The following is a 23,697-nucleotide window of genomic DNA, read 5'->3' on the forward strand; positions in this document are numbered from 1 at the left end:
TTCCTAATGCCGCGACCCTTTAATACAGTTCCTCCTGTGGTGGCGACCCCCAATTTCATTGTTACCAGTTGAACATAATGAAAGCATATTGATTCATCACAAAAACAATATGTAATTGTATATGTGTTTTCCGATGGTCTTAGGCGACCCCTGTGAAAGGGTCCTTGGGCCCCCAAAGGGGTCGCGACCCCCAGGTTAAGAACCGCTGCGGGCGTAAAGGCTTTTCTGCTGAGCAAACTGTCAGCCCACGCCCCCTGCTGGTCGGGACAGGAAGGAAAACACCCTCCCGAAGGTGGGGGCGGCCATAGCCCAAGTGCAGAGGGCTGGGGAGGGGTCCCCCTCCCCGCTTAGTCGCACTGTTCGGGGTAAGCCAGAGCGTCCTCATGGGACCCCCCTCTACAAATGCTCCTCCACCCCCCACTCACCTGCCCCAAGGCCTCCGCTCCGGACACCCCTTCACAGCCCGGCCAGCAGCCCCGCCGCCTGGGGAGGTCCCCAGCGGCGTCTGGAGCGCAGGCCACCTCCTCCCTCTGGGCCCGGCCCTCGGAGGGAAAGGGGCGTGTATTCCTTTAAGGGGCAGGCCCGGCGGGAGCGCGGGGGTTTGCCCGCAGCCGCTTCCTTTCTGGCCGCTCCAGGTCCCCCGATCCGCCTGTGTCCTCGGACCCGGAGAGCCCGCACCCCGCGAGCGCGCGGGCCGTCGAGGAGCCGCGGGGGACGGTGCGTTCCTCCCTCGGGGCTCCGGGGCTCCCGCGGCCCCCACGCGTCCGGGGCCGGGGCCGGGCGGCTGGGCTGTGAACACGCGCGCGGGGCGCTCGGGGCGCCAGGGAGGTGAGAGCGCGCGGGGCGCAGGCCGGCTGCGAGGGACCCGCGTGCGCGCCCCGAAGGGGCACCATCAGGGCGCACCCCGGGGCCTCCGGGACCGCCGCCCGGGCCCAGCCCCCTCCCCGTGGGGGGCCGCCCGACTCCTTCCCACCCCGTCTTGTCGGGGCCCTGCAGCCGCCAGCACAGCGCACCACGCGCCGGGTCAGCCTCGGGGCATCTGCCCCACGCGCGGTGCGGGGCCACGGGAATCCGGGGGTGCGGGTGGAGACACCCCGCGGGCGGGCGGGCGGACCTGCAGCCCCAGGGCAAACGCCAAGGATGCCCGTGGGTTTCAGGCCTCACTTCCCTGGGGTTTCTGCCCTGAGACCCGAAAGGGCAGGGAGGGCGCAGGGGGGAGTCCTGGGTGGGAGATGCGGCGCTCAAGGGGGGGAATTCGGGGCTGGTGAGCGCCCAGGAAGGAAACAGCAGGGGCCTGGGAGTCACCCAGCTCGGTTACCAGCCTGTGACCCCGAGTGGACGGCGGTGGCCAGCGCTGACCCTCGGGCGTGCCCCTGCTCCCTGCCGCATGGGGAGGTGATGGAGAGGCGCCCCGGCTCCCCTCCCGGGCCCTGCACGGGCCCCAGGGCTGGGAAGGCTGGTAGGAATCACTCCCAGCCCCCACTTTCCCGGGCCGCAGGTCTCCAAGGCATTTGCAAGCCTTGTCTGAATTGAGGGGCCACCGAAGTCAGATTCCTCCCGGCGGCGGGATGCTGGAGACCCGCAGGGCAATGCTGCCCCCTGCTGGTGTCTGGGGGACTCGCACTCTGGTGGGCTCCATCTGCGTTCCAAGTCGGGGTTCAGGTTATTCTAGCCTGTGGAGGGGTCCCCAGGCGAGCAGTGCTGGGAAAAAGCCAAGGCTGGGCCGTCAGGAGACCTGAGTTTTTTCCCTGAGCTCTACCTGCTTCCCAAAGATAAAACCCTGGCCTCAGTTTCCCCAGCGGGAAAGAGGGAGGAGAAAGAGCCCCCAAGATAATGTAAGACGTCTCTTTGTCAACCGTTCACAGTAGTCATAATAACCAATATTTTGGGGCACTTCTCCCTGCCAGGCAGTATTCTAGTGCTCTGCCTTAATCTTCTTTTGTTGCTGTTGTTAATCCTCACCCGAGGATATTTTTCCATTGATTTTTATTTTTTATTTATTTTATTAAAGATATTTTTTAAACAGAGAAGAAGGGAGAGGGATAGAAAGTCAGAAACATCCATGAGAGAGAAACATCAAGCAGCCGCCTCCTGCACACCCCCTACTGGGGATGTGCCCGCAACCAAGGTACATGCCCTTGACCGGAATCGAACCCGGGACCATTCAGTCCGCAGGCCGATGCTCTATCCACTGAGCCAAACCAGCCAGGGCTTTCCATTGATTTTTAGAGAGTGGAAGGGAGAGGGAGAGACAGAGAGAAACATTGATGTGAGAGAAACACATCGATTGATTGCCTCCTGCACGCACCCCAACCAGGGCCGGGGCTAGAGAGGAGCCTGCAGCCAAGGAATGTGCCTTTGACTGGAACTGAACCCCGGACCCTCTGGTCCACAGGCCGACGCTCTATCCACCGAGCCAAACTGGCTAGGGCCCCAGGTGAGTTTCACAAACAAGGAAACCTGCCCGGAACCCCACAACCAATAAGACCCAGGCTCTGAGAACAGTGCTCAGTGCGTGGACAATGCTCCTCAAATACCTATTAAGCGGGAGAATGAGTGGGTGCTGGGACCCAGGGGTCCCGGCCCTCTGACGAGGGGCGCCTTTAACTGGCTTGCTTTTCTCTTCTTTCCCATTTGCCTGGCCACAGCCTTGCCCAGGACACGCTGGCGCTGCCGCCATGGGCCGCCTGCTGCTCTTGGTCCTGCTGCTCCCGCTGCCCTGCGTCCCCGGCCTGCCCTTCTACAACGGCTTCTACTACTCCAACAGTGCCCACGGCTGGGACCCGGGCCTCGGCGGAGGTGGGTGGCGTCCTGGGCCCGGCTTTTTGCTTTGAAGGATGAGCAAGACCTCCCCTGGGTTTGCTGGGAAGTGGAGGTTCCAGGCTGGGATGGAGGACTGGGTATGGAGCCGGCAGCCTGGGCCCTTGCAGCCGACCAGCGTTGTTTCTTTCTTTCTTTTATATAAAAAAAAATATTTTTATTGATTTCAGAGAGGAAAGGAGAGGGAGAGAGAGAGAGAGAAACATCAATGATGAGAGAGAATCATTGATGGGCTGTCTCCTGCCTGCCCCCTGCTGGGGATCGAGCCTGCAACCAGGGCATGTGCCCCGACTGGGAATCGAACCGTGGCCTCCTGGTTCATAGGTCAAGGCTCAACCACACAGCCGTGGTGGTTTGGCACCAGCCTCGTTTCTAAGACCAGCAGAAGAGACGGCTCAGTGACTCTGTGCTTGGAGCCCCTTACATGCACTTAAGGACAGTCTCTTCTGCTTTCTGTACTTTCCCAAAGTCCTGCCAATTTGTCAAGATCCAGCTTAAAAAAGGTGACCCCTCCGTCCAACTGCATGGCTCCGTGGTTGGGAATCAACCTATGAACCAGGAGGTCAGGGTTCGATTCCCGGTCAAAGCACAAGCCTGGGTTGCGGGCTCGATCCCCAGTAGGGGGCGTGCAGGAGGCAGCCAATTGGTGATTCTCTCTTATCATGGATGTTTCTCTGTTCCTCTCCCTTCCTCTATGAAAGCAATAAAAATACATTAAAAGAAAAAAGATTCAGTACTTACAATTGCAGTGAGGACTCATCTGGAAAATTCAGTCTAAACCAGCCGTGGGCAAACTACGGCCCGTTTGAAATGAATAAAACTAAAAAAAAAAAAAAAGACCGTACCCTTTTATATAATGATGTTTACTTTGAATTTATATTAGTTCACACAAACACTCCATCCATGCTTTTGTTCCGGCCCCCCGGTCCAGTTTAAGAACCCATTGTGGCCCTTGAGTCAAAAAGTTTGCCCACCCCTGGTCTAAACACACCCGCTTTCTCAAGATCCTTCATGGAATCAATCTGCACAGTTCATGTTGCCGTATAAGGCCACACTCGGGGATTAGGACCTGGATATTTTGGGGAGCCATTCCTTAGCCTACACACCCCTTTTCTCTGGAATTTATTGTGCTGCCCAAGCACTACTTGAATGAGGTTTATGGAAACTTCTGAATCATCACAAACTTAGGGGCTTACGATGCTTATTTTGTTCGTGATTCCACGGGTTGGCAGTTTGGCCTGGATCACTCATGTGCCTGCAAAGCCACAGTGGCTACGGGGAGGGGTGCAGCACTCTGGCTATTCTCGCCATGTGCCACGGAGGGGGGCGGGGTAAGGAGGGGCGGCGGGAGCTGGGACGAGGGTGGGGTGGCCCTTGTGGGGGTTACAGATGATCTGCAGCGGGTCCCCCTCTGCGCCCATCCACCTCTCCCCCAGGCCTCTTCAGCGGCGTGAAGCTGGTGGTGGAGACGCCCGAGGACGCCCTGCTGTCCCACCGGGGGGCCAACGTGACCCTGCCCTGCCGGTACCGCTACGAGCCGGCCCTGGCCTCCCACGGGCCCGTGCGCATCAAGTGGTGGAAGCTGTCGGAGAACGGGGCCCCGGAGCAGGACGTGCTGGTGGCCGTCGGGCCCAGGCACCGCTCCTTCGGGGACTACCGGGGCCGCGTGCACCTGCGGCCCGAGGGGGAGCGGGACGTGTCGCTGGAGATCCGGGACCTGCGGCTGGAGGACTCGGGGCGCTACCGCTGTGAGGTCATCGACGGGCTGGAGGACGAGAGCGGTGTGGTGGAGCTGGAGCTGCGGGGTGAGACCTCCAGTGGGGCTGCGTAATGCGGGGGGAGGGGGGTGAGGGCACTTGAGAAAAAAGCCGGAACTTGGTGCTTTAGGCAGATAAACATTTTTATTTTTTTAAATTTTATTTTATTTCATTTTTTAAAAAATATATTTTATTGATTTTTTACAGAGAGGAAGGGGGAGGGATAGAGAGTTAGAAACATCGATGAGAGAGAAACATCGATCAGCTGCCTCCTGCACACCTCCTACTGGGGTTGTGCCCGCAACGAAGGTACATGCCCTTGACCAGAATCGAACCTGGGACCCTTGAGTCCTTAGGCCGACGCTCTATCCACTGAGCCAAACTGGTTAGGGCAACATTTTTTAAAAAATATATTTTTATTGATATAGAGCAGTGGTTCTCAACCTTCCTAATGCCGCAACCCTTGAATACAGTTCCTCATGTTGTGGTGACCCCCAACCCTAAAATTATTTTCGTTGCTACTTCATCACTGTCATGTTGCTACTGTTATGAATCGTCATGTAAATATCTGATATGCAGGATGTATTTTCAGTGTTACAAACTGAACATAATTAAAGCATAGTGATGAATCACAAAAACAATATGTAATGACATATGTGTTTTCCGATGGTCTTAGGCGACCCCTGTGAAAGGGTCGTTCGACCCCCAAAGGGGTGGCGACCCACAGGTTGGCGACCCACAGGTTGAGAACCGCTGGTATAGAGGAAGGGAGAGGAAGAGAGAAACGTCAAGGATGAGAGAGAATCATGGATCGGCTGCCTCCTGCATGACCCCTACTGGGGATCGAGCCCACAACCCGGGCATGTGCCCTTGACCAGAATCAAAACCGGGACCTTTCAATCCGTAGGCCGACGCTCTACCCACTGAGCCAAACCAGCTAGGGCCAGATAAACATTTTTTAGAAAAATAGATTTTTATTGATTTCAGAGAGGAAGCGAGAGAGAGACATAGAAACATCAATGATGAGAGAGAATCATGGATCATCTGCCTCCTGCACGCCCCCTACTGGGGATCGAGCCCACAACCCGGGCATGTGCCCTGACTGGGAAGCGAACCCTGACCTCCTGCAGGGTTCATAGGTCAACGCTCAACCACTGAGCCATATCGGCCGGGCTAGGCGCCTGATTTTTTAAAAAGTCACTTTGGAGCAAAAAGGGTAGGCAATTACTATTCTTATTAGTAGTAAATCAATCAAAATTATATGTCCTTTGTCAGATCAGTAAAAAATAGAACCTAGTTTTCGGTGTGCCGCAGAAATTTAGTAACTAGTTTATGTGTGCCAGGAGACGGAAAAGGTTGTCAGTGGCTGCTTTAACACACAGTAGGTGCGTGCGGAGAGCCGCTGTTTGCCGGCTGGCTCTGGAAGGAGCTGTCATGTAGCATCTGCCTTGGGCTTGGACAACGACAGGAGGGGACAGCTTTGCTGAGCTTTTCCGAGGGACTGTGTGTGTCCTGGGGGGTGGGGGTGGGGCATCTGTCCCCATGGAGGTGTGGGGGCAGGGGACTGGGTCTCTCTCCAGTGGGCCCGGCCCACCCTCCAAACCCTCCTCCCTCCCTCCCTCCCTCCCCAGGTGTGGTGTTTCCCTACCAGTCCCCCCAGGGGCCCTACCAGCTCAACTTCCAGGAGGCGCAGCAGGCCTGCGAGGCCCAGGAGGCGGCCGTGGCCTCCTTCGAGCAGCTGTTCCGGGCCTGGGAGGAGGGCCTGCACTGGTGCAACGCGGGCTGGCTGCAGGACGCCTCGGTGCAGTACCCCATCACGCTGGCCCGGGGGCCCTGCGGCGGCCTGGGCCTGGCGCCCGGCGTGCGCAGCTACGGGCCCCGTCACCGCCGCCTGCACCGCTATGACGTGTTCTGCTTCGCCGCTGCCCTCAGGGGTGAGTGGGGTGGCCCAGCACAGCCTGTGGGTGGCGGGGAGCAGGGGCACCTCCGCCTGGCGAGAATGGCCACGGTGCTGCACCCCTCCCCGTAGCCACTGTGGCTTTGCAGGCACGTGAGTGATCCAGGCCGAACTGCCAACCCGTGGAATCACAAGCAAAGTAAACATCTTAAGTCCCTAAGTTTGTGATGATTCAGAAGTTTCCTTGAACCTCATTCAAGTAGTGCTTGGGCAGCAACATAGATTCTGGGAGAAAGGGGGTGTGCGGGCTAAGGAATGGCTCCCCAAAACATCCAGGTCCTAACCCCTGAGTGTGGCCTCATATGGCAACATCAACTTTGCAGATGTGACTACATGAAGGATCTTGAGAAAGGGGGTGTGTGTAGACGGGATTTTCCAGACGAGTCCTAATTGTAATTGCAAGTACTGTATCTTTTTAAAAATTTTAATTGATTTCAGAGAGGATGGGAGAGGAAGAGAGAAAGATAGAAACATCAATGATGAGAGGGAATCACTGATCGGCTGCCTCCTGCGTGTCCCCCACAGGGGACGGAGCCTGCAACCTGGGCATGTGCCCTTGACCGAAATTGAACCCGGGACCCTTCAGTCCGCAGGCCGACACTCCATCCACTAAGCCAAACCAGTTAGGGCAGTACTGTATCTTTTTTTTAAAAAAAGTATTTTTATTGCCCTAGCCCGGTGGTCGGCAAACCGCGGCTCTCGAGCCACATGCGGCTCTTTGGCCTCTTGAGTGTGGCTCTTCCACAAAATACCACGTGAGGGCAGGCACGTACAGTGCAATTGAAACTTCGCGGTCCATGCGCAGAAGTTGGTATTTTGTAGAAGAGTCACACTCAAGGGGCCAAAGAGCCACATGTGGCTTGCGAACCACGGTTTGCCAAGCCGCAGTTTGCCAGCCACTGCCCTAGCCTGTTTGGCTCAGTGGATAGAGCATAGGCCTGCTGACTGAAGGGTCCTGGGTTCGATTCCGGTCAAGGTCATATGCCCAGGTTGTGGGCTCGATCCCCAGTGGGGGTCGTGCAGGAGGCAGCCGATCCATGATTCTCTCTCATCATTGATGTTTCTCTCTCTCCCTCTCCCTTCCTCTATATCAATAAAAATATATTTAAAAATGTATTGTTATTGATTTCAGAGAGAAAGGGAGAGAAAAAGAGAGAGAGAAACATCGATGATGAGAGTTTGAGGGCTTTGATGCAGCCGTTCACGCCAATCATTTGTTTATTTATTCATCAAGCACTGCCTGAGTTCCCACAACGGGCTGGGGCCTGGACTAGGCTCTGGGCATCACAGAGTGGTTTGTTTCATGGGAAGACAGCTGACTCAGCGCCATACCCCAGGCATCTAGAAAAGTGCCTGGCACATAGTAGGTGCTCACTAAACAACTGAGCCAGCGAGAGACTCTGAGTAGTCCAGCCCAGGTGGGGTGCCCACCCAGGGTGCAGTTAGGGGAGCGTTGGGGGAGTATAGATATGACAGGAGGGACCCCAGCCCATAGCAGGTGGGGTGAAGCTCTCAGAGAGAGTGAGGACTGGACAGGTGCCCCCCAAAATGTCTAAGTAGATGCCCACAGCAACCGAGGTACAAGCCCTTGACTGGAGCCGAATCCAGGACCCTTCGGTGTGCAGGCTGACGCTCTAACCACTCAGCAACCGGCTAGGACATTGCCAATTTACAGATGAGGAAACTGAGGCACAGAGTGGTCAGAGCCCATGGAGGCTCCCTGGGCTCAGAGAGTAGACAGATCTCTGGGGTCTGGGTAGTGATGTCTGGACTGGTGGGCGGTGCTGCAGGTCCGGCTGTCTCCTCCGCTGCCCGGCCCTCACACCCCACTTTCCCACAGGGCGGGTGTACTACCTGGAGCACCCCGAGAAGCTGACACTCTCAGAGGCCAAGGCGGCCTGCCGGGAAGACGGCGCCCAGATCGCCAAGGTGGGCCAGCTCTTTGCCGCCTGGAAGTTCCGCGGCCTGGACCGCTGCGATGCCGGCTGGCTGGCAGATGGCAGCGCCCGCTACCCCGTGGCTCACCCACGCCCCACCTGCGGGCCCCTGGAGCCCGGGGTCCGGAGCTTCGGCTTCCCAGACCCGCAGAGCCGCAAGTATGGCGTCTACTGTTACCGTCCTCCTCGCTAGAGCCGGCCACAGCTCTGTGCCTGCCTGGCCCTTCCCCCCAACCCCTCACGGCTGTATTTACTAAATGGATCATGTTCCCTATTGCTTTTATACTTCTCAACTTAAATAAAAAAAAATATATATTTTTATTGATTTCAGAGAGGAAGAGAGAGAGAGAGAGAGAAACATGAATGATGAGAGAATCATGGATCGGCTGCCTCCTGCACGCCCCCTACTGGGGACCCAGCCTGCAACCCGGGCATGTGCCCCGACCGGGAATCGAACCAGTGACCTCCTGGTTCCTCGGTCAACACTCAACCAACTGAGCCACACTGGCTGGGCGCAACTTAAATTAAAAAAAAAAAAAAATTACTGTTTTTGTAAAGCCAACAGATCCCCAATCCTCCCTTTGCTCAGGTGGATACCCCAAGGCTCCTGTACCCCTTTTCTCTGGGACATTTGAGGTCCGTGGCTCATGAGGACTCTGATGCCCAGAGTGGGCAGTGACACGGGGACCAGGGCATGGTGGCTGCCGCTCTCCCTCTGCCTCAGCCTGGGGGTTGGGGGGGGCACCCAGGGGCTCTGAGCTGGGCTTTGACCCTTGCAGCCTCCTGTCCCTGTGAGGGGCTAGGGCTGGACGGGGCCCCAGGCTCTTGAGTGAGGTCCCAGGGAAGGGAGCGATGTCCCCCCCCATTTCCCCCCAATTTGGGGTGTGTGTGTGTTTTAAATATATTTTATTGATTTTTTTACAGAGAGGAAGGGAGAGGGATAGAGAGTTAGAAACATCGATGAGAGAGTAACATCGATCAGCTGCCTCCTGCACACCTCCTACTGGGGATGTGCCCGCACACCCAGGTACATGCCCTTGACCGGACTCGAACCCGGGACCTTTCAGTCCGCAGGCCGACGCTCTATCCACTGAGCCAAACCGGTTGGGGCTGGTGTGTGTGTGTTTTTTGGGACAATGAATGGTGCTGACCCCTTCCTCCAGCCCAACCCTCCTCTGTCTTGCTCTGCATCACGGTCTACGCATTCCACCAACCGGCTCCTCCATGGGAGCAAAGTGTGACATCGAAGGACCAACTATGGGCCCGGCCGGTGTGGCTCAGCGGTTGAGCGTCAGCCTATGAACCAGGAGGTCACGGTTCGATTCCCTATCAGGGCACATGCCCGGGTTGGGGACTTGATCCCCTGTGGGGGGCGTGCAGGAGGCAGCCGGTCCATGATTCTCTCTCATCATGGATGTTTTTCTCTCTCCCTCTCCCTTCCTCTCTGAAACCAATAAAAAATAAAAATAAATAAAAATAAATCATTTAAAAAGAAAAATAGGACCCTCTCTCTCTCTCTCTCTCTCTCTCTCTCTCCATCCACTCACCTGTACTCTTGGAAAATTAAAGCACAGCAGGGCGACTGTCCCAGGCTCTCTGAACAGATAGGATTCCCACCCATTTGGGGTTATTTATTTTTAAAAAATATATTTTATTGATTTTTTTTATAGAGAGGAAGGGAGAGGGATAGAGAGTGAGAAACATCGTCGAGAGAAACATCGATCAGCTGCCTCCTGCACACTCCCTACTGGGGATGTGCCCGCAACCAAGGTACATGCCCTTGACCGGAACCGAATCTGGGACCCTTCAGTCCTCAGGCCGACGCTCTATCCACTGAACCACACTGGCTAGGGCCCATTTGGGGTTATTTGATCAAAACCTGTCCCCACGACCACCCGTCCTAAGGCCCCCTTCCGTAGACCCTAGACCACGGTTATCTCTTTAAATTTAAAAAAAAAAAAAAAGAAGGGAAAAGAAATAGATCTCTTCCAATGTCTTTATTATTATAATTATCATAATCTTCAATTTTCAAAAATATAAATAGGTGCGCGGAACCCTGGTGCCTGCACGGTCCCGGTGGGGTGGGGGAGGGAGGGGGAGGGGCGGGGGTGCTCCCACTGGGAAGGAGGTGCCCCCACCCAGCCCTGCCGAGAGAGATGACACCTGCTAGGGTGGCAGACCGGGTGAGGGGACGCCGGCCGGACGGACAGAAGAGGGACCCTTGGAGGGAACCTGACCCCCACGCAGCGGAAGGCTCCTGGTGGGCTCCCCGCAGGTACATTCAACTGTGGCTCCGGGTTCTTCATGCCCTGGGCCTCTGCCCCTCCAGCTCCCCCTGCCCCTCCTCCCTCCTCCCTAACTCTCCCTGGAGGTCAAAGAACCAACGATTGCACTGCTCTTGGATAAAGTCAGCAAACAAAAAATAATCTTCTTTATTTAACTTAACCCCTCCCTGCTCCCTGTCCCTGCACTGGTCCCCGGAAAGGCACAACGGGAGGATAAAGACATGTCCACGGGTTACAATACGTCTGCTTTGCTTTGGCATTTTTTTGGGGGGGCGGGGGGAGTCAAATGCGTTTTTTTTTGGCCGTTTGGGGGTGGGTGGGTGGGGTGCATACACACTGTGGGATTTCCTTTCTTCCTTCTTTAATGGGATTCCTTATATGGCAGAAAGCGACAAGAGGACACCGTCGGAGGGGGCGCGTCAGCCTGCAAGGCTCTGGGCTCAGCATCCTGGGCGCGGCCTGGGGCTCCTCTCAGTGGGCCGTGCCGGGGTGGCTCCTCCGTGGGGCCCGGGAGCTCCGCTTCTGTAGTCTGCGCTTGTAGGTGGCGGCTGGGGGAAGGGAGAGGGGACAGTCTTGGTGAACCCCGGGGTGGGGGGAGGAGCGGGGGAAGGGGCCCAGCCCAGCCCCTCCCTGGCCTGCCTGCCCACTCCCTGCAGAAACCCAGGCTAGTGAAGGCAGCCTGAGGTTTTCTCCACTTTCTGAGTTTTCTTTTTCTTTTTTTAAAAAATATATGTTTATTGATTTCAGAGAGAAAGGGAGAGGGAGAAAGAGATAGAAACATCAATGATGAGAGAGCATCATGGATTGGCTGCCTCCTGCACGCCCCCTACTGGGGATCGAGCCCACAACCTGGGCATGTGCCCTGACTGGGAATCGAACCCGGTACCCTTCAGTCTGCAGGCCGATGCTCTACCCACTGAGCCAAACCAGCTAGGGCCCTTCTGAGTTTCCTTGAACCAACTTGGGCTAAGGGGCTTTGGCTGGGGTTGAAAAGGGGAGCAGGCTGCCTGCTTTCTCCTCTGTCCCTGGGGCTGGGGGGCGAGGGGGGTCAGGGACAGGTGACCTTGCCCACAGATGGTGCTGCCCGTGAGGGTGTGGGGTCCCCAGGAGAGGGCCAGCACCTTGGTGCTCCGGGGCCAGGAAGGGGGACCCGGGGGTGGGCTGCAGCGCGGTGCCCAGCCGGGGGCGGGAGGGGCGGTGCTCACGGTCTGTGCAGGTGATCCGAGGCTCCTCCCAGTGCCCGCTGGGCAGGCACCGGATGGTGGGCAGGTGGCGCTGGACGAAGCCCTCGGCGCACTGATACCGCACCAGCGCGTTGATCTCGTAGCGGTCCTTCTTCTGGCCGAACGTCCTGGCGTGCTCCACCACAGGGGGCTCTCCGCAGGCCACTGGGGGGCAAGCACCCGTCAGAGGGGGACCTCAGGGGGGCTCTGGTTTTTGTTAAATCTTTATTGTTGGAAGTATTACATATGTCCCCCTTTCCCCCCATCGACCCCCTCCCCCACACTCCTCAGGGCCCCATTGTCTGTGTCCATGGGTTATGCATCTATGCATCCAAATTTTTTGATTGATTACCTCCCACCCATCCTCCCTCCCTCGCCTTCCCTCTGAGATTCCGCCCTCTGTTCCATGCTTCCATGTCTCTGGATCCCCTCGGTTCATCAGTTTATTTTACTAATTAGATTCCTCGCACGTGTGAGATCATGGGAAACTTGGCTGTCTCTGACTGGCTTGTTTCACTTAGCGTGATACCCTCCAGGTCTTAGGGGGGGCTCTGGCGAAGACCCCCACCCACGATGAGCCAGCGTGGTCCCCTCTGGCTGTGACGAGACAGCCTGGAGCCCACGGCACACGGCAGGGGTGGAGCCCGCACACCCAGCCTCAAACCCGGAATTGACCCTCTCTGCTAAGGGTGTTTTCATGCAGCGCTCAGAATCTGGCCACCCTCTGGGCTTCCCCGGTGGTTTAGAGCGAGCAGGGAGGGAATAAAAGGAGGGTCTTCAGGGGACGAGGAGAAGACGGAGGGTGGGAGAAAGGGAGAGGAAGAGGGTGAGAGCCGGCAGATCGGCTGGAGCTGTTCATGAAATCATCCGAAACGTTCCCTAGCAGTGGACTCGCTCCTGCCGTTGGCTCTGGGAGGCTGATGCGGGGAGTGGCCCCCAGGACAGTTCCAATCGGGCTGGTGGCGATGAGGTGACAGCAGCAGCCAAGACACAAGGAACCTAAAGTCTTTTTGTTGTTGTTAATCCTCACCCGAGGATATTTTCCCATTGATTTTTAGAGAGAGTGGGAGGGAGGGGGAGACACACAGAGAGAGAAACATCGATGTGAGAGAGACACATCGATTGGCTGCCTCCTAAACGCGCCTCGACCAGTCCTGGGGATGGAGGCACCGAGGTCCGTGCCCTTGACCGGAATCGAACCCTGGACCCTTCCGTCTGCAGGCTGACGCTCTATCCACGGAGCCAAACCGGCCAGGGCTGGACCCTGAAGTCCTGCTTCCTCCCGCCCGGGCCCTCCCAGGCCTGGCTTACCTGTGCCCTTCTTACACGTGAAGGGCAGGTGGTAATTGCAGGGCACGTCGTTCCACTCGCCCTTCTCGTGCCAGATCATCACCACGCAGTCCTCTCCGGAGGCAAAGAAGTTGTCGGGCTGGTTGGGGCGCCAGTTCTCAAATTGCTGTGGGTGGGAGCGGGGCAGGGGTGAGGCGGGCACAGGAGCCATGTGGCTTGTCTGGCCTGACCCCTACTTTCTCTCCCATCAGGCCCCAGCGGCCTCTCCTCTCTCTCTCTCTCTTCTTGTTAATCCTCACCCGAGGATATTTTTTCCATTGATTTTTAGAGAGAGTGGAAGGGAGGGGGAGACACAGAGAGAGAAACATTGATGTGAGAGGGACACATCGATTGGTTGCCTCCTGCACGTGTACCAACCAGGGCCCACACCACCTAGGAAGAGCCTGCAACCAAGGTACATGCCCTTGACTGGAATCGAACCCAGGACCCTTTGGTCCACAGGCTGACGCTCCATCCACTGAGCCAAACTGGCTAGGGCTTTAAATAAAAAAAAAAAAAAATATATATATATATTGATTTCAGAGAGGAAGGGAGAGGGAGAGAGGGACAGAAACATCAATGAGAGAATCATGGATCCGCTGCCTCCTGCATGCCCCCTCCTGGGGTTCAAGCCCGCAACCCGGCATGTGCCCTGACCGGGGATCGAACTGTGACCCCCTGGTTCATAGGTTGATGCTCAACCACTGAGCCACGCCAGCCGGGCCGGGAAGCCTTCTGGGACGCCTGAGCAACTTGAGCTCCTAGAGACAGAGCATTTACTATGTGTGTTGTTCATTAGGCGACTATGGCGCTGTCTGTCTGTCTGTGTCCTTGAGTCCACGCCAGCCCTTCGTGGGCCCAGGCGCCCTCTAAAGCTTCCGTACGTCTCTCAGGGTGGTTTGCCTTCATTCATTCATTGCGTCCTCCTTCCCCTCCTTCCCTCACGGGGTCATTCGCTCACCGTGTCCAGCCCTGGGCTGGTGTTGGAAGGCGAGATGAGAGAGACACCAACTCCCCCCCGCCCCTCCCCTCCCCCCCCTCCCCTGCCCTGAGTGCCTGGAGCGGCAGCTGCTCTGGATGTGGCTGGAATGTCTCTCTCTGGCGTCTCTATGCCCCTCCTCGGGGTCGCCCACTCTGCCCGCGACCCCACTCTTGCCGGGGCCCCTGGCAGAGCTCACCAGGGAGTGTCCATCTGACCAGCGGAAGTCGCCTTCGATGCTCCTGTCGTTCAGGCCGATCCACTGGTAGTTCTGAGCATTGTCTGCGGAGAGGACGCGGGTGTTGGGGGGGGACACCCCGGGGATGTCTCAGACACTGGAGCTCACAGAGGCGGAGGGGACAGGTGGGTGGCGGGAGGGGGGTGCGCTCCGAGGAGCACGCCACCTGCTTCTGAGGTCCGGGCAGGGGCACATGCGTGATGGGAGTGCCTGCGCCCACTGCCCCCAGCTGGCACGGGCTGGTGACAGCCACGGGGTTACTCTGGGGCTGACTTATTATTATTATATATTTTCTTGATTTTTTACGGAGAGGAAAGGAGAGGCATAGAGAGTTAGAAACATCGATGGGAGAGAAACATCGATCAGCTGCCTCCTGCACACCCCCCACTGGGGATGTGCCCGCAACCAAGGTACATGCCCTTGACCAGGAATCGAACCTGGGACCCTTCAGTCCGCAGGCTGACGCACTATCCACTGAGCCAAACTGGTTAGGGCTGATTTTTTTTTTAAAGTATATATTTATTGATTTCCAAGAGGAAGGGAGAGAGAGACAGAAACATCAATGATGAGAGAGAATCATTGATCGGCTGCCTCCTGCATGCCCCCTACTGGGGATCGAGCCCACAACCTGGGCATGTGCCCTTGACCAGAATAGAACCTGGGACCCTTCAGTCCGCAGGCCGATGCGCTATCCACTGAGCAACACCGGCCAGGGCAGGGGGCTCATTCTGATAGATGCTGGGCTGTCCTGGGTGCAGCAGGAGCCACTGGCCCCAAAGACCCCTCTCTTCTCTCTCAGGCTGGGGGAAGCCCTTCCCGCCCTCCCTGCCCCACCCCTGCAGCCTCGCCGGGTCCCAGTCTGCCGGCTTCCGGTTCCCCTCCGCCCTGAGACCCCACCGCACTCACTGTTGACGAACTCCTGCTCCTCAGGGGTGAGGATGCTGCTCAGGTGGGACTGGTGCTTCCGGCAGCGGCTCTCGGCGTCCACCCAGCTCTCGCGCTCCGGGAAGTGGCGGTAGCAGTGGCCCTGGAACTTGGTCCAGCCCTCCTCGCACAGCGCCTGGTCTGCAACACAGGTGGGGAGGGGGTGGCTTGACGGGAGGGGCCGAGGCAGCCAGCCTCGTGGTACTGACTCCTTGTGTTGGCCCTGCCTTCCATGTCACCCCCTCCAACGAGGGGGAGGCCCAGCTGGGTGGGGCTCAGGGTGGAAGCCAGGGAGGCCTGGCCCTGGCCCCTGGATGCAGGTTCCCACCCTCCAAGAAAAGCCCGGGACCCTTCCCTCTTTCGCCCCCCCCCTCCGTCTCCCCAGCTTCTCTCCTGTCTCTGCCTGCTCTGGGGGAGGTGGGAAGGTGGGAGGCGGGAAGCTTTGAGGCTCTGAGGGTCTCTAGGGGGAGAGGGGGTTGCGGGGAGGGTGTGAAGGCGGCAGCAGCAGGAGGCAGAGTTGGGGGCAGGAAGGACCCTGGGGTGGGGACAGAGGAGCAGAAATAAGTCTGCTTTGGGTCCAAAGAGGACGCAGAGCTGCAAGTCCGTCCGTCTGTCCATCTGTCCGAGCTGGCTCTAGTTCAGTGCACCGTGTCTCCCTCTTAAAGGGCCAAGCAGCCAAGACGGGGGTCCTGGCTTTTGATTTTCTCTCTCGGTGGCAGGTGAGGAGCGGGGAGGAGTGTCCCTCCCCACAAAGCTCTATGGGTCCCGGGTTCTGAGTTCGGAGGAGGGGCTGGGCATGGGGCTCCTGGTGCAGGAGTGGAGCTCCTGGGGCAGCCTGGGGGGATGGCCAGGCCGGGTGGGGGGCACTGACGCTGGCTCTCAGGCATGGGTGGGAGGGCCCTGATGTGTGTGTCCTCCCAACTCTGCCTCCGGCCATCACAGCGGCAGCTTGCAATGGGCCCGGGTGGGAGCACGCTCCCTCGGAAACGGGCGGCTGCTGCACGTGAGGGCTCCCCCTTCGGCTCCGAGAGCCCAGCCCGCTGTTAAACATTTGCGGGCACAGCGCTGGGCGGAGGGAATTCTGAGACCCCTTCTTTCCTTCTGCCCGGGGGGGCCCGCCAGGCGCAGGTGCCCCAGGGCCCTGGGCAGCCTCCCAGGGGGAGAGGACCAGTTGGGAGGGGAAGGAACTCGGGCTGGAGGGGTGCAGGCGTGGCCGATGGGAGGAGCGGGGAGAGCGGGAGGCCAGCAGGCTGAGAGGAAAGAGGCAGAGCAGGCAGGGGGGCCGAGGAGGGTGGGCAATGCCTTCGGGCAAAGGTCTGGAAAGCAGGCGGGAGGCCTCAGAGCTGGTGCGGCACCCAGGCCACCCGGGGGCTGGCTGTGCGGTCCATTCTTGGGTCACCTCAGTGTCTGAGGGCCCAGCTGGAGCAGGCAGCTGCTGCGGGAGAGGCAGGGCCATGCATGCAGGATGGAGGCCTGGGGCGGGGAGGGGGGGGGGGAGGGAGAGGAGGGAGTAGCCACAGCATTCCAGGGGAGCTGGGAGTGGGAGAAGCAGGGGGACCAGGGCCCAGGCAGGAGGGCCTGGGGGTGATGAGAGCTCAGGATGGGACGGGAGAGGAGATGCAGCCCTGCTTAGCTGGGTGCCCATGCCCAGGGCCCAGCGGGGCGGCTCTGGCTCCATCCAATGTCCCGCCTCCATGCCCACAGGACATCCCCACTCCCAGCCTGGTGCCCGGGAGCTGTGGTCCGTACGGACCTTCCAGACCCTTCTCTCCCATGACAAATATGTTGGCATCCTGTGGAGAAAATGCTTATACCTCTGTCCTCCCACCCCAGCCAGGACCCCATGCACCGAAGTCCTGGGGACTTGGGGTGAGAGTGGAGGATGGGAGGCTGCAGGGAGGAGGAGGAGGAGGAGGAGGAGGAGCACTTGGGCCCTTGCTTGCAGGCGCCTGAAGTTCCCCAGCCAGCCTGTGACCTTGGCAATGCCTCCAGGAACATTCGATCCTCCTGCCTCCCACACTGCTTAGGACCAAAGGGGGACTGCCCAGGAGTTCCCACTGCTTTCTGCAAGTTTCTGGGATGTTCAGCCTGAGACTGCATTACAAGTCGTTTTTGCCTGGCTGGTGTGGCTCAGTGGTTGGGCGTCGACCTATGAACCGGGAGGTTACTGCTCGATTCCCGGTCAAGGGCACGTGCCCGGGTTGCAGGCTTAATCCCCAGTAGGGGGCGTGCAGGAGGCAGCCGATCCATGATTCTTTCTCATCATTGGTGTTTCTTTCTCTCCCTCTCCTTTCCTCTCTGAAATCAATAAAAATATATTAGAAAAGATGGTTTTGCCCTAACCGGTTTGGCTCAGTGGATAGAGCGTCGGCCTGCGGACTGAAAGGTCCCGGGTTCGATTCTGGTCAAGGGCATGTACCTGGGTTGTGGGCACATCCCCAGTAGGAGGTGTGCAGGAGGCAGCTGATGGATGTTTCTCTCTCATCGATATTTCTAACTCTCTATATCTCTCCCTTCCTCTCTGTAAAAAATCAATAAAAGATATTTAAAAAATAAAATAAAATTAAAAAGATGGTTTTAAGCCCTTGAACACTTCCAGTTCTCTATGGGCTGTTGCTACTAGCAACCGTAATTCTTATCTCCCCCACTCTGAGCTGGGATGGCCCTGAGAGCCAGGACATGAGGGAGCGGGGGGCTCGGCCTGGCATGCGCCGCTGCCCTGGGAGAGCCTGGCACACAGCTGCCCTGCAGAGCCTGGCTCAGGTGCAGCAGCAGAGGGACAGGCAAGGCCCAAGAGAAGAAACTCAGCCCTTGCCCCTTGCACTGAGGCCCTGTTCTCTCTAGCCAGCCCTCTGCCTTGCACGGGGGAGGGAGAAAGGAAGTGTGGGCCGGAGTGGCATGGTCATGGCATCGGTCACCCTGGTGAAGAGGAGAGGGTGACATGCAGCCGTCCCTGCTCATGCATGACCGGGGCATGCGGGTGACGCGGGAGCTCTCAGGCAGGCAAACCGCAGCTCTGGCCAGAGGAGAAGGGGAAGGCAGCTTGGGCTGGGAGGCACAGTGGCTCCCAGTGCCACGGAGGGGCCGCCGAGGTCCCACGGGCCACAAGCAGCAGACGCACGCTCATGCCCGTGCCCACGCGAGGAAGGTCCCTGGCTGTCAACCCAAGTGAGAGTCAGTTACTCCCGCCCACGGCTTCCTTCAAGGCCAAGGCGCGGAGTCGGCTCTGTCCTCTTAGTCTGACGCGTGCACCGCCCTTGACGGTGGCATCATCCATGGGCCTGGAGGCCCTGAGGAGGTTAGCGTTTTATTTACTTATTATTTATTTAAAACGTATTTTTATTGCTTTCAGAGAGGAAGGGAGAGGGGGAGAGAGAGAAACATCAACGATGAGAGAGAATCATCAATTGGCTGCCTCCTGCATGGCGCCTACCGGGGATCGAGCCTGCAACCCGGGCATGTGTCCCTGCCCGGAATGGAACCTGGGACCCTTCAGTCCGCAGGCTGACGCTCTATCCACTGAGCCAAACCAACTAGGGAAAGATTAGCGTTTTAAAGGTCTCCCAGAGCCCAGCCAGCGTGGCTCAGTGGTTGAGTGTTGACCTATAAACCAGGAGGTCACGGTTCGATTCCCGGTCAGGGCACATGCCCAGGGTGGCAGGCTTGATCCCTAGTGTGGGGCGTGCAGGAGGCAGCCGATGAATGACTCTCTCTCACCACTGATGTTTCTCTCTCTCTCTCCCCCTTCCTCTCTGAAATAAAAATATATTAAAATAAAATATAGGTCACCCAGAGCCCCACATTCCAAAGTGACAGCTGGCTCAGCCTGCACGTCTCCCCTATTCTTAGATCAGCCACTGCCCCGGAAGTGGGACAGCAACAGAAGGAGTGGCGGTGAGTCGGGTGGACTTCTTGCTATGCCTCCGGGGTGGACTTCTCTCTGGATGGACCGCGGGGGGCCCCGGCCAGGGCCCGGAGCCTATGGTTAGCAGGGGAGGGTGAGGGAGGAGGAGGGGGTGCAGCGGTTAGCAACATTAGCTGAAGCCGAGACGGCCGGCCGTACCGATCTCACACAGGTCCCCTCGGTAGCTGGGAAGGCATAAGCATGTGAAAGAGTCGATGGCGTCCACGCAGGTGGCTCCATTCACACAAGGGCTTGAGAGGCACTCATCAATGTCTGCAAGAAACCAAGGGCCACCATTAGGACGCCCGCCGGCGACGCGGCTTCGCGAGCACTGGGGCCTCTTTCCGGGTGGCCGGCCCTGCGGCTCTCCTGAGCCCTGGGAGGGGTGGCTGGGTTTCCTGAGAACTGTTGCTGCTGCTGCTGCTGCCGCCGCCGCCAAACTGGAGCTGAGCCGAAGATGCAGCGAAGGGTCTCCTGGATGCATGTGGTTCTTGATTGGCAAGCTGAGTGAGCGTGGAGCCGATTTCCAAGTGCATGAGAGAGTTGGTGCTTTGAAAGCCAAATGCCTACTGGGGAGAGTGAGCGCGGAGTACCTCCAAGATGCTTTCTCTTGAGACTATTTCAGAAAGCCGTGGGGCCCGGCAGGCGTGGCTCAGTGGTTGAGCGTCGACCTATGAACGAGGAGGTCACGGTTCGATTCCTGGTCAGGGCACATGCCCTGGTTGTGGGCTCGATCTCCAGTGGGGGGCATGCAGGAGGCAGCCGATCCATGATTCTCTCTCATCATTGATGTTTCTCTCTCTCTCTCCCTCTCCCTTTCCTAAAATTAATTAAAAAAAAAAAAAAAGCCATGGGGGTCTGACCTGGCGTTGAGCAAGGACGTTGAAGGTCAAGTTCTTGACGCTTGGCTAAGCTCTTCCTTTTTCCTCTCTTCCTCTGTAGCTGTGCGCCAGGGGCGGAAGGCAAGGCCATGCAACGCTTGAGTGAATAAAAAGGTCTGCAGAGTAGGAAACGATGAAAAAATGGCAGGATGGGACGTGTGCGTGGGAACCACGAACATCTGTGGGTTGCGGACACCGTTCTTGTCTTCAGTAAATAAGTTTTTGGAGCATCTTCTGAAGATGAAGCCAGCATTGTTCTCTTGGGGTGGGGTGGGGGGGGGGGAGAGCCAGAAACCCAGCCCAACCCTCCCGTAGGCAATCTTGTTTGTGTCTAAGGGTTCCGACGACGTGGACAACTCCAGTGAGTCACAACTTCAGAGGGGGTCCCTCCTGGCCGGTGGGAGACCCACGTTTGAAGCCGGTCGGGGAGGCATTTAGTAGGTGGCCGCCCGCCAACACCAGCCGGTGGGACACAGGCAGGCCGCCATCAGCCTCTCCTTCCCAGGCCCTCTCTTCCCTTCCGTTCTTCCGGTTCAAGATGTTCTTTCTGACCCCACTTCTTCGCAGGACTTGAATCGGTACGTCGCTGGCCTTTGCCTCGTGGTTTTCTCCAAGGTGAGCACTGCATCTCCTAATCTCGTCTGTCTGTCTCTTCCTGCTGGTTCTTTCCTGGGCGACTTCCCCTGGGAGCATGTTGCAAGGGACTGCGAAGCTCCTCTTCCCAGGAGATCAATGAAAGTCTGCGATGAATGGGTTCCGCGGGCTCAGGGGGCACCTGGAAACGTGGTTCGGCCTGGGTATGTGCGTCTGTGCTCCAACCTTCAGGACCCGACGTGTCTAGGGGGGGCCTCTCACAAGGGCAGACGACGCCTGACAGCCAGTCCTCCGATTAGAAGGCAAACGCACTTTCTTCTGGATCCTTCTCCCTGCCGTCCAGACGAGGGTTGGGTCTGTGAGGCCAATGGGTGGCCTGCGGGCGTCTGCCTCTTCCCGCGAACTTCTTAACTTCACGTCGGGGGGAGTGCAGGCCGCGGACTAGGCACCGACAGTTCCGAGTCTGGAACTGTTCCAAGCAAAACCCAAATGCATGAGGGACGGACTGCAATCCCAGCATGCACTTGGGTTCCCAGCAGCAGCAGGAGCAGCAATAGGTCAGGCTGGTGGGCCGGCGGAAGCTGGGGGCGACCCCTCTCCTCTGTCCAGTAGCGGCGTCATTGCGGGAGACGGGGAGCACTGGGCGAGGGGGGGGGGATGAAGCAAATGTAGGCGCTAAAGCAGTTGTACAGAGCGGGGTGGGGGGGGCAGGGGGGGCCTGTGGGCGGAGGAGCCAGATGTCAGCCCCGGGGCCTGTGCCCAGACCAGGAGGAGAGGGCGGGAGGGGCAGAGGCCCTGGGGAGGTCCGGCCAGGTGGCTTCCAGGTGTTCCGGCAGCTTCTATCACCACCCCCCCCCCACTCCCCCGCGACACTCCCACATGGCCTGAGGTTTCAGGGAGCAGTTTTGTTTTGTATTCTGTGTGTGGCCAGGACACAACACCTGAGAAAGTGGGGGGGGGGGGGTGGGCGAGGAGGGGGCTGTACAACTCAAGGAGCTGGTTCCAGGGCTCAGAGGGTCTTGTGCAAGGCCCCTGGGTTCACACACGAGGAGGGAAGGAAGGGCAACCGTCCTGGAGTCCAGACAGCCTGTGGGTGTCTCGGGGGGTTCAGGGAGGCTGCGAGTCAGCACCCCGAGCAGGAGGAAGAGGGCTGATGGCCCCGGGCGGGGCTCTTTACGGCCGCCCTGGCCCTGCATGGCCACCTCATTCTGTGAAGGGCAGTTAGGACACTGCTCATCTTCTGGAACCATGAGAAGGAGTGGGGCTGGCCCCGCTGTGACCGAGCGCAGAGAGGGGACCCCAGACAAGGTGGCGGCAGGTGGGGACGGGGAGGGCTGTGGGCAACGGGCAGATGACATGAAGGAAGAGAGGGACCCACGATGTCTCAGGAATCTCCCCTGAGCCACATGCTACGTCTCACACACATGATCCCCCCAACAGGCCCGTGGCAGGAAGGTCACTGCGCCATGTGACCAGGTAAGGGAACAGGTGAAGTGACCAAGCTACTCACAAAGCTGTCTGGGAAGAAAGCCTTTTTAAAAGACATGGTCAGAGACCAGCCAGTGTGGCTTAGCGGGTAGAGCATCGACCTATGAACCAGGAGGTCACGGGTCGATTCCCGGTCAGGGCACATGCCCGGGTGGTGGGCTCCATCCCCAGTCGGGGGCGTGGAGGAGGCAGCCCATCCATGATTCTCTCTCATCATTGATGTTTCTATCTCTCTCTCCTTCTCTCTCTCTCTCTCCTCTCCTGTCCTCTCTGAAATCAATTGAAAAAAAATATATAAAAAAGACGTGATTACAGAAAGGCTGTCCTTATATGAGGTTAGTTAAGGTCCACTGTCACCTATTTCTAATGTCAGGGGCTCGGGGACGCGCGCTGTGACTTCTGATACCAGGGTCACACTTTTGCTTTCAGTATCAGGTTGGGGAAGGGGCTGCTAAGAATGAGCTGCTGGATCACACCTGACCTGAAGCCAGCCGTGAATCCCGGAGCTCGGGGACAAGCTCTGCGTCATTTCCTGCAGGGCATGACGGGGACCCAAACCCCACCCAGACCCACGCATGCAGGGACTTTCGTCGGAGAGGTCTGCCCTCCATGATGCACAATAGCCCTTCTGAGGTCCCTGCAGGGACCGCGGGGCGTGACCGGCGATCCCCAACACACACCCTCCTTCAGCATTTCTTTGAAGTCTCAACTTTTATCTTCAAAATTCAAGCACATGTCCTAGCTGGTTTGGCTCAGCGGATAGAGCATTGGACTGAGGACTGAAGGGTCCCGGGTTCGATTCCGGTCAAGGGCACATGCCCGGGTTGCAAGCCCCATCCCCAGTGTGAGGCATGCAGGAGGCAGCCAGTTAATGATTCTCTCGCATCATTGATGTTTTTCTCTCTCTCCCTCCCTCTCCCTTCCTCTCTAAAATCAATAAAAATATATTTTAATAGGAAAAAAACAATTCAAGTATATTTCGCATTCCACACCTCAAACCACCATCAGCTACACTAACTACTTCTCTGTTTCGTTACTCAGCTTGACTTTTTCCTCCTAAACCGCCTGTAGAACAGATGCCCTAGAACAGTGATGGCGACCCTTTTGAGCTCGGCGTGTCAGCATTTTGAAAAACCCTAACTTAACTCTGGTGCCGTGTCACATATAGAAAGGTTTTGATATTTGCAACCATAGTAAAACAAAGAGTTATATTTTTGATATTTATTTTATATATTTAAATGCCATTTAACAAAGAAAAATCAACCAAAAAAATGAGTTCGCGTGTCACCTCTGACACACGTGTCATAGGTTTGCCATCACTGCCCTAGAAAGACGTGGCTTCTAGTCCCAGGTAGTCTGAGCAGCCTGAGCCCCAGGTGAT

At 57.7% G+C, this 23,697-nt stretch overlaps 2 protein-coding genes across 4 annotated transcripts in view; one reads left to right on the top strand and one right to left on the bottom strand.

The window, feature by feature from the left end:
• The first annotated feature begins 547 nt into the window (after window positions 1-547).
• HAPLN3 (hyaluronan and proteoglycan link protein 3) lies at window positions 548-9,327 on the top strand. 3 transcript variants are annotated; one of them, XM_059678373.1, is made up of 6 exons: window positions 548-828; window positions 2,318-2,437; window positions 2,649-2,799; window positions 4,257-4,625; window positions 6,209-6,511; window positions 8,375-9,327. In XM_059678373.1, exons 3-6 carry the CDS (start codon window positions 2,679-2,681, stop codon window positions 8,662-8,664), a joined length of 1,083 nt encoding a protein of 360 aa, XP_059534356.1. In that variant the 5' UTR covers window positions 548-828; window positions 2,318-2,437; window positions 2,649-2,678; the 3' UTR covers window positions 8,665-9,327. The 3 variants fall into 3 exon arrangements, with proteins under 3 accessions (XP_059534356.1, XP_059534357.1, XP_059534358.1); XM_059678374.1 differs by lacking the exon at window positions 2,318-2,437; XM_059678375.1 differs by lacking the exon at window positions 2,318-2,437 and having other exon boundaries at window positions 549-717.
• A 1,126-nt stretch (window positions 9,328-10,453) lies between these two features.
• Window positions 10,454-23,697, bottom strand: part of ACAN (aggrecan) — a 61,799-nt gene continuing 48,555 nt past the window's right edge. The window contains exons 14-19 of the mRNA XM_059678377.1: window positions 19,513-19,626; window positions 15,432-15,590; window positions 14,487-14,569; window positions 13,291-13,435; window positions 11,962-12,144; window positions 10,454-11,304 (exon numbers count right to left, since the gene is read on the bottom strand). Of these exons, the coding sequence (XP_059534360.1) occupies window positions 11,228-11,304; window positions 11,962-12,144; window positions 13,291-13,435; window positions 14,487-14,569; window positions 15,432-15,590; window positions 19,513-19,626 (761 nt within the window). The 3' untranslated portion in view covers window positions 10,454-11,227. The remainder of the gene's footprint in view (window positions 11,305-11,961; window positions 12,145-13,290; window positions 13,436-14,486; window positions 14,570-15,431; window positions 15,591-19,512; window positions 19,627-23,697) is intronic.

This window comes from Myotis daubentonii, chromosome 21 (genome assembly GCF_963259705.1).
Source record: "Myotis daubentonii chromosome 21, mMyoDau2.1, whole genome shotgun sequence".
In the NCBI taxonomy this organism is placed as follows: Eukaryota; Metazoa; Chordata; class Mammalia; order Chiroptera; family Vespertilionidae; genus Myotis; species Myotis daubentonii.